The 10,375-nt window shown below is 36.4% G+C and overlaps 3 protein-coding genes across 3 annotated transcripts; 2 read left to right on the top strand and 1 right to left on the bottom strand.

Moving 5' to 3' along the window:
- The first annotated feature begins 1,576 nt into the window (after nt 1–1,576).
- On the top strand, nt 1,577–6,303 carry LOC137249996 (JNK1/MAPK8-associated membrane protein). Its single transcript, XM_067782160.1, has 5 exons — nt 1,577–1,980; nt 2,052–2,264; nt 2,323–2,489; nt 4,260–4,394; nt 4,459–6,303. Exons 1-5 carry the CDS (start codon nt 1,757–1,759, stop codon nt 4,611–4,613), a joined length of 894 nt encoding a protein of 297 aa, XP_067638261.1. The 5' UTR covers nt 1,577–1,756; the 3' UTR covers nt 4,614–6,303.
- Nucleotides 6,304–7,057: 754 nt separating this feature from the next.
- LOC137250006 (uncharacterized) lies at nt 7,058–9,404 on the top strand. Its single transcript, XM_067782181.1, is given in 4 exon segments — nt 7,058–7,232; nt 8,445–8,612; nt 8,679–8,987; nt 8,989–9,404. Coding segments are annotated over 4 exon segments (972 nt in total). The 5' UTR covers nt 7,058–7,123; the 3' UTR covers nt 9,375–9,404.
- Nucleotides 9,337–9,859, bottom strand: mRpS33 (mitochondrial ribosomal protein S33). The gene has a single exon (XM_067782171.1). It carries the CDS (start codon nt 9,764–9,766, stop codon nt 9,422–9,424), a length of 345 nt encoding a protein of 114 aa, XP_067638272.1. The 5' UTR covers nt 9,767–9,859; the 3' UTR covers nt 9,337–9,421.
- Between the last annotated feature and the right edge of the window lie 516 nt (nt 9,860–10,375).

The raw sequence follows: 10,375 nt of genomic DNA on the forward strand, positions 1-10,375 counted from the left end.
ATACATATCCATATGTGTAAGTCGTATTTTTGCTACGAAAATGTATGTTTAAAAATGTTAATTGTTTTCTTTTCGTAGATTCTTGATGATGACTTCAGATTGAAGTCGAAATATCGAAAAATAAATATATTTTGAATACTACTAAAAAAGAAGTTTTATTCAATAATCTGGCCTAAAGCTCAATCAAAATTATCAAATTATATTAAACGAGGCTATTATACTTATTTCTAAGATTTTTAAGCTTTTTTAACCTGGTATTGTACCAGGGTAATTTATGTATTTTGCTTCGAAGAAGGGGGAGATTTCTACTAAATATATCAGATAACTGCAGCAGAAAAATTTCAAAGCATTCAGAGGCATTTTTAGCACAGAAAATAGACTTCCAGTCAATTTCAGCAATACTCGAATTGAGTGCATCAAAATTTGCATCTTTGAAATTGTAGGAGGGAGTATTTTGAGTGGTATTGTTATTAGGTACAAATTCAATGAATTTTAATAATAAAGATAAGGGTACGTGATGCATGTCCGATTTGCAGATAGGAAATTGACACTCAGATAAGTGAGAAATTAAATTTTCATCGATAAAAATAAGATCCAGTATGTTATTTAGCTGGTTCACAAATGAATTAATCTGAACAAAGTTGGCACTAAAAAGAGTATCTAAAAAATATATTTCATGTTGATGATTGACATTCATAGGTGTTAATAGATTGTCATTTAGCAATTTTGACCAAACAACCCTGTTCATATGAAAATCACCCAAAACGCAAAAATGACTGTTTACATTTTTTTCGTAAACTTCAAAAATATTATTCACATGCGCGCAGTACAGAGATGTAGGGTGACTTCCCTATGTTTAGCCGTCACCGAAATTTTAACAATTTGGGATCCAGATGTGCTTCCACGCCCATTGCAAAACCATTTTTTGCAATTATTGCATATCACTTCGTCGTCGAAATTGTTGTTGCACAAGTTTGCTTTGTTCCGGTCGCCGTTTCCACAATTTCTCTGCACAAAAAGCATATTTTTTTCGCCCTTATTTACCACTATCTGTTGAGACATTTTTTTGTTGTGCAGTTCTTAAGATAACTATCCCCATTTTTCGATAATAGCTGGCAAACTTTTGTAAAAGTACATTTTTTCCACTTTTCGAGAAAATTATTCCTTTTTGTCGCCAATACACAGTCGGAAAGTACACAGATGAGTAGTGATGAACGATATTTCACTATCGATGATTGCATCCCCGCTATCTATATTAGTATTAGAATTTCATGCTGAAGGAAAATCGCCACTCTCGATAATATCGCTATTGGCGATATTTTGCCAGAGGTGATTGCCATTCAAAAGAATCGAATGAAGGAAAATCGCCAATCACTGATATTTTTGGATTGCAATAGCTATAGCTATTAGCGATTTGTCAATAGCGGCGATGCAATCACCAATAGCGAAATATCGTTCCATCACTTCAATCTACTCATATGCCAACGAATAATGCTGCATGAAAAATGAGCCCTGTTGGTGCTATAACCTTTTAAGAAGCAATTGCTATTGTGATCGGTACAAATCATAGAAGCAGACCAACAATCGCATGAATCAGCTGTTCAAAACCAAGTAAACAACTGCGCGAAAATTTCACAAAACAATCAAGTAAATATATCCTTGAGCATTGATCCTAAAAAATATATATAATGAAGTAGCTTCAAATTGTAACCAATGTGAGGAAGGTATTTTATAAGCGATTAGCACATTCAGCATAATGGATCGTTGTCCTGGTCAATATTGTGGTCGTACATTGTATGCCAATGGTAGCTGGTCTGATTGTGGCGCCTGTGAACGTGGCTATCGCGTAAATGATTCATACATATGTGCACCCTGTCGCGATGAGCTCAACGCCTACTCTTGGCTCTATTTGGGTTTTATGGCAATGTTACCGCTTATGCTGCATTGCTTCTTTATTGACTTACATGCAAAAGATCGCAAGTAAGAGTACTTGTTTATTAAGTATATGCTGCATTTCTTAATTAACCCTTGATGACGCTTCTTTCCTACAGATTCTCACGCAAGCAATTGATACTTACCGCTTGTGCATTCATTGAAGTAACCCTTTCAGCTTTGCTGGCCATCTTGCTTATGGACCCAATATGGGAACTGCGTTTACATTCTTGCGGTGTACGCAAATTTACCGATTGGTATACCTTGTTTTATAATCCCAATCCTAATTATGAGACTCGTTTGCATTGCACCCAAGAAGCTGTATATCCGCTGTGAGTAACAAATGCTCAAATATATAGCGAAATGTATAGATATTAATTTTTCCAACAGTCAAACCATTGTGCTCGTATTCTATTTCCTGTGCTTGGTGACAATGTTTTTAATTCGCCCTTTTGTCAGCGCAATTACTGATGTACGTGGTAAATCGCCCATTTATGCAGCACTCTATTTTCTGCCACTTCTAACTTCCATACATGCACTTGCTTGTGGTCTTATTTGTAAGTTCTATTGGGTTCTTTTGGTTGATATGCTTTCATATTTATACTCAGCTGAGCAGAGCTCACAGAGTGTATTAACTTTGTTTGCATAACGGTAATCCGTAACGGCATAAACTAATCGAGATAGATATAGACTTCTATAAATCAAAATGATCTGGGTGAAAAAATAAATTCATTTAGCCATGTCCGACCGTCCGTCCGTCTGTAAACACGATAACTTGAGTAAATTTTGAGGTATCTTGATGAAATTTGGTATGTAGGTTCCTGGGCGCTCATCTCAGATTAAAATGAACGAAATCGGACTACAACCACGCCTACTTTTTCGATAGCGAAAATTTAGAAAAACCGAAAAAGTGCGATAATTCATTGCCAAAGACGGATAAAGCGATGAAACTTGGTAGGTGCGTTGACCTTATGACGCAAAATAGAAAATTAGAAACATTTTTGACAATGGGCGTGGTACCGCCCACTTTTAAAAGAAGGTAATTTAAAAGTGTTGGAAGCTGTAATTTGGCAGTCGTAGAAGATATCATGATGAAATTTGGTAGGCAGGTTACTCCTATTACTATATATGTATATGTGTGTGCTGAATAAAAATTAGCGAAATCGGATGACGAACACGCCTACTTTTAAAAAAGAAATTTTTTTAAGTCAAATTTTAACAAAAAATTTAATATCTTTACAGTATAAAAGTAAATTATGTCAACATTCGACTCCAGTAATGATATGGTGGAACAAAATACAAAGACAAAAGAAAATTTCAAAATGGCCGTAACTCCGCCCTTTTTCATTTAATTCGTCTAGAATACTTTTAATGCCATAAGTGGAACAAAAATTTACTTCTTGTGAAATTTGGTAGGGACATAGATTCTATGACGATAACTCTTTTCTGTGAAAATGGGCGAAATCGGTTGAAGCCACGCCCAGTTTTTATACACAGTCGACCGTCTGTCCTTCCGCTCGGCCGTTAACACGATAACTTGCGCAAAAAACGATATATCTTAACGAAACTTAGTTCACGTACTTATCTGAAGTCACTTTATCTTGGTAAAAAATATGGCCGAATACGACTATGACCACGCCCACTTTTCCGATATCGAAAATTACGAAAAATGAAAAAAAATTCCATAATTCTGTACCAAATATGAAAAAAGAGATGAAATATGGTAATTGGATTGGTTTATTGACGCAAAATATAACTTTAGAAAAAACTTTGTAAAATGGGTGTGACACCTACCATATTAAGTAGAAGAAAATGAAAAAGTTCTGCAGGGCGAAATGAAAAGCCCTTGGAATCTTGGCAGGAATACTGTTCGTGGTATGACGTATAAATAAATTAGCGGTACTCGACAGAAGATGTTCTGGGTCACCCTGGTCCACATTTTGGTCGATATCTCGAAAACGCCTTCACATATACAACTAAGGGCCACTTCCTTTTAAAACCCTCATTAATACTTTTGATACCCATATCGTACAAACATCTTCCAGAGTCACCCCTGGTTCACCCTTATTGCGATATCTCGAAAAGGCGTCCACCTATAGAACTAAGGCCCACTACGTTTTAAATAATCATTAACACCTTTCATTTGATACACATGTCATACAAACACATTCCAGGGTTACCCTAGGTTCGTTTTTGCTAAATGGTGATTTTCTCTTATTTTGTCTCCAAAGCTCTCAGCTGAGTATGTAATGTTCGGTTACATCCGAACTTAGCTTTCCTTACTTGTTTTGTATTTGTATTTTGTGTTAAAGAATTTTTCTTTGCAGATTTGTTTTTTCCATACTTGAGCATTGGTATTGCCATGATAACAAATGCGATACATTACTCTGTCAAATTAGATCAGTCGTTTAAAGCTTTGATACGTTCATCACTGCTGGAAGTGAAAAATTTCGTCATTATAAGTAAGACACTTTTTTGGACATACTAAACCCATTTTTTTATATTTTATTTTTGTTTAAATTATAGCTGTACATTGGCTATTATTGGCCTATGGAATCGTTGCTTTAGGTCATCATTATGCGTTTTTGTCTCTAATACCATTCCCGTCAATATTTTATATACTCACCGTTCGCTTCACAGATCCAGTTGAGTTTCGTGAAGTTGAAGTCAGACAAAACTAATGTATTTATTAGTAACTTTATTTACTGTCAGAATATCTGTATATAATTCGTTTTATGTAGTAAGATTATATGTTAAATTTTCCTCCCCATATCCTCAAACGATCATGTTGGCCATGTTTTTTATTTTTTTTTTTTTTTGTACTGGCATATACATACGTTTGCGACTTAAAAAAACGCTCATCGACAATTACACATAATAGTAGTGTATGGAGATTTAGTGGAGACACGTGCTTCGTCGTTCATAGTGTATATCCCATACAAAAATTTTGTGGGGAGTTGTGGAGACACAAAAATTTTTAGAACTAATTTTATGGGCAACAATTTCATAAGTGCATATAAAGTTAAGCACTTAGCCGTCCATATAAAATTTAAGTGCATATGTATAAGCACGTAAAAAAACAGCGGGTGTAAATTTATTTCAATATAAAATCGTTGCTGAACCTGTATCGACATACATCTTTAACCCTAACGCCATAGTCGTAACCATACCCATATCCATAACCATCTCCAATGTCATCGATTAAAGGTGCCTTAACCTAAAATTTCATAAAAATGAAGAAAACTCAAAAAATTACATACATATTCCACAAAAAATAAGTCTCTTAGTCAAAACGTATCCAAAATAATAAATAAAATATACAAACAGTTAATAAATTCACAAACTCAAATATTTTTAGATTATAGATATGGCGAAAAACCAAAATCCAATTGGTTGGCTATGGTATGGTTATGGCGTTACCGTTATGGTTATGGCGTTAGCGTTATGGTATTGCACCATTAAGCTGGAGTCATTGGTGCCGTATGTCGTATCTCTGTATCCGTATCCCTAACGTAATCAGCTGTTTATCGTTACGACGGTAAACCAAAACCCAATTGGTTGGCTACGATACGGTTACGACCTTAGCGGCACCAATAATCGATTGCATTGATTCTCATAAGATTGGTCGAATCAGCTGTTATAAGGTTACCGATACGGTTACTGATAAAGCACCAATGTCTCCAGCTTAAATCGATTATATTGATTTCCATAAGGTAAGTTCGATCAGCTGTTTTATATGGTTATGGTTTATTTGTAGTAAAACTTATTAGAGGGATGGTAAATAGCCCTTTTCTTCTCGGTGAAATTTTATTTAATGTTCAATTTCGACCATCTAAACATTTTCAACCGCTTCATATAAGCACATGCATATCGAATTTTGAAATGCACGAACCTCTTCGTTGGCTGTGTACTGACTTCAATAAGCACTGCAAAAACACTGATACGTGTGACTCACTCTACGTAATAAAAAAATATCTGCTGACTACCTTAAATACGCAATAATTTATGTGGGTGGCTTGGAATCACGTCCTTTCCAACCTCCCACTCTTATCACCAGCTCCAGTAAATTTAGGCGGGTGGCTTGGAATTCCGTCCTTTCCAACCTCCCACACATCGCAGCCCTACTTGTCATGGGTCAAATATACATCAGCTGCTCGAAATCACGTCCATTCCGACAGCACTAAAAATCAATTCCCGTTGCTCGGCATCATAGTCCACCCCGATAACTGATTTAATCGTGTATATACATATTTTATAATATAATTTTGTTCAATTTGTATGCTTCTTTAATTTATCTGTAATCCGTACTATATTTAGTCTGATTAATTGTTAAATTTGTAGACTAATAAATATATAAATAAATGGTTATAAGTCACCATTAATTTGTCCTTAAAGGCTCCATTACTGATACTCAGCATAGACTTGACTTGGCTTGCGAACTGTCACTTACAGTTCAGTTAATTTAACATTGCATGTTACTGATTACTCAAAACTTAACTTGACTTAGAAGTCTGTTGAATTTTGATTTTCTATGTAAGTTCTAAGTGACGTTTACATTTTGAGATGCCATTTGTTTGTTTCCATTTTATTTTGACATTTTGTCATACAAATTGACATTTATTTAAAAATAAATTTCAACGCTGATTATGATGCCAGGTTGTATGCGCCAAGTGGAGTATAATCGTGGCTAAGTGGCCAAGTTTACGCCAAGTCAAGTCAAGTCTATGCTAAGTATCAGTAATGGGGGCTTAAGTCACCATTAATTGGCACTTAAGATTGTTCTAGACGCAACTATATGAAGAAACTAATTGTGGCTCAGCCAATACCTTTTTATCGAAGGTTGGGACAACGCGCGTTCCCCGAAATACGTCATAATCGTAAAATAGACATCGAATTGTGTGTCGTTAACATTCGAAGCATTTTTTCTTAATTGTTATAAGCTCAGTGCTTATCACAGGATAAACATGATCATAAGAAGTTCCAAAATATATATAAAAATATGTGATTTTAGACAACTTTTGTGGATTGATGCTAGTGCATGTGTAAACGAGGTTTTAGATAGTTCTGGGACGATTGTGGTTCTTCATATTATCGATAAGACTCTCGCTTCTATAATGACATATTTCATTTTATACATTTTCGTAAACAAAAACAATGTACACAAGTTAAAGAAAAAGTATCGCAGTTTCCGATGTTTTCTAGTCATGCACATCTAAAAAAACGAACCCCAGAAGGAGGTATACCACGGCCAGATTACATTGAGCATCTAGTTGAAGAATATCACACAACCACCAACATAGGTGAGTAAAAAGTGTGCCGCTTTCACGAACGTCAAATCTTAGGTTAGGTTAGGTTGCGATGGCTGAGCTGGACACTATGGTAACAGCTCACTACTTAGGTCACTAATGGGCCCATTGTAATACATAGGGTATAGGAGGTCTCAAAGAGGACCCTTACCTTGCCTAAAGCAGGTCAAACTACTTCGTGCAATTTATATATTTTGCTATAGCATTGAATTCATAGCTAGAGACCTCAGCAAGGTCATCTAGAAAAGGTTTACCAAGAATGGCCAACCTACGCCCACTAAGCGCTGGACAATGACAGAGTAGGTGCTGGACACTCTCCTCTTCTGTACATCTGCATCTGCGACAATAGTCGAAGGTCGTTACCCCCATTCTAGCACCATGCGTGGCTATTAAACAATGCCCAGTTAGAACCCTTATCAGGGACGATAGAACTGATTTGTTTAAAATCAGAAGCGCTCTTGTGCGCCCCTTGTCATATGATGGCCAGGTTAGCCTGGACGTCTCACACGATGATATGGCTGACCATAGTCAATTTGCAATTCTTATAGTGCTTGTGTTCACACGAAGCCTGAAAGTGTCCATGGGTATACCTACCGAATCATTTCTCGGAAGGATATGGTCGGTGGTTCCTCTTCTGGCCAGCTCGTCTGCTCTGCAGTAACTTTCAATATCCCTGTGCCCAGGTACCCATATAAGGCTGATACTGAAGCGCTGAGCCATCTCGTTAAGAGATCTGTGGCATTCAGTGACCGACTTTGCGTTGTCGACGAATGAGTCCAGGGCCTTTAATGCGGCCTGGCTGTCTGAGAGAATAGACACCCGTTTACCAGCCTTAGGCATAGACCCGAGATGATTCACAGCCCATTGTTTTACAAGCATTTCCGCTTGGTAAATACTACAGTGATCTGGTAGGCGAAAAGAGGCCTCTAGACCCAGATCCGGTGAAAAGAGGCCTGCTCCCATCTTCCTGTCAAGGTTTGAACCATCCGTGAATATGTTGATGGCACCCTGTACCATATGTTGTCTGGCTTTCCAGTCTTGTCGCGATGGAACGTCAAATCTTACTAAGGACTCCTTTCTGTGGTTGTATAGTCAACAATAAAAGAAACTATTGGACAATCCTACCGAAGATGCCTATCCTTATTCAAGCAGTTTCGAAATGTATTGTTCTTTAAAATACAAATGTCTCTTTTTTTATATATACAGAAGCCCAAGAGCAAGTAACAGCAAATTTATGTAATTTTGCTTATGACCCAATCAATTGGAAATATCTGAAAGAAGTTGACGCTTTGGGAGTATTCGAAGAATGTGCTAAAAGCCCGAATGAACGATTGCAGCTACACGGAATTTCCGCACTGTGTAATATGTGCTTTGGTACCAAAAAACAATTGATTTAATTTAAAGCTTATATTAATATATAATTATAAAATCAAATTTCAGATTCAGAGACCTACAAATTTATTACCAAATTGGAAGTCTTAGCACTCATACATAAGTTACTACACACAACCGAGGCAACAGATATACATCTAAATTGCATTGCGCTTCTGTACCAACTACTTATATCAGATAACTGCCGACCAGAAATTAAAAATCAAATAGCGGCTCCATATGTTTTAAAAAAGGTGACACAATTAAGAAACAGCCCCGATCCACGCGTAAAAAATATTGCTTCATTATTTTGCGAAGATTTTGGTTCCCGATTTGAACAGGTTGTAGATATGAAATATGTTCTTACAAGTGCTAAAACGGTTCAAAAGCCAAACAGCAACAATAGCATTTAAAGAAGTTAAGCTAGTTAAACGTTTCAGTCAAATGGAACTAGACAGGTTCTCATTCCTAACAGGCGATTCTAATCCAATACATAGCGTTAGTACACCATCAAAGGAGCGTAAAGTACATGGCGCTTTCCTTAATGCAGTGGTGGCTGGTATTATTGGCACACAATTGCCAGGAGCAGGTACAATTGTGTTAAGTCAAAAGTTTAGTTTTCCCAACGCTTGTCGTGTAGATGTAGACACAGATATTGTCGTTCGTTTAGTAAGGGAGCGAAAAATCTCCCTGGTCGAATACGAGTGTTCACAGAATAAAAAAGTAGTTTTTATTGGTGAAGCCAAACTTTTATTAAAGCAATAAAATTGATACTACAGTAACTAGTCTTAAATATATTTTGTGTAACGATATTATTTCTTTTGTGCACGTTTGCCCTCACCCTTCTTAGGCGGAGCTTTGCCACGCAAACGTCTTAAACGTTTCATTTCCTCTTTGAAATCTTCATGCTCATCACGGAAAAGACCATAAGCACGTAGGTTTTTCATAAGTATATGTGTTTCTACATGTCGTGGGTACCATTTGATCAATATATCACGCTTTTGTACAGGTTCCTCGGCGAACATCCGAACCACCTTCATTGACTTGTCGTTGGTGGGACGAGCTACTTCACCAAATATGCGGTTGGAGAGGTAATTCATACGTCGCGCATACGTTGTGCCCAACTTTATCAAGTCACTATATTTGTATGCTGACATCTTTGGATAGAAAATTAGTAAAAAGTTCCGATGGAAGAAAAAAATAGGTTTATGGTTATGTCATTTGCCTCTACAAATCGAAGTCGATAAAAGTATCGAAAAAATTCCTTAGCCATAACCATATGTATTGCCATCGGTTAGAGTTTATCCTAAAATATGACTTACTAACAATTGTCAACTGGTCAAGTCGTATCCAAATCAAACAAAAAAATATCCAAGAAATTAATAAATTCACCAACTTATTTATATTTATTATATATAATGTTATTGATATACAGAAAAGCAAAAACAAAAACAGTTGGTTGGTTATGATATGGTTACGGTTAAGGCGTTACGGTATAACATGGTTGTATTTCCATAAAGTTGGTTGGATCAGCTGTTTTATACTGTTATGGATATGGGAAATTTGCCAGAGCCTGTATCTATAGAGAATCTAGTATGAAGAAAGCAACGGAAAGTGTCAAACTGGCCATAAGTAAATCATCACATTGCACCATATGCTGCCTGCATAAAAGGCAGGCATGCTTAACCAACAAACCGATATCATTTCGTTACGATAATTAACGTTAAAAAACGAAACAAAGTCATTTCGTTTCGTTTATTAACTTT

The sequence above is a fragment of the Eurosta solidaginis genome, chromosome 1 (genome assembly GCF_040869045.1).
Source record: "Eurosta solidaginis isolate ZX-2024a chromosome 1, ASM4086904v1, whole genome shotgun sequence".
Classification (NCBI taxonomy): domain Eukaryota; kingdom Metazoa; phylum Arthropoda; class Insecta; order Diptera; family Tephritidae; genus Eurosta; species Eurosta solidaginis.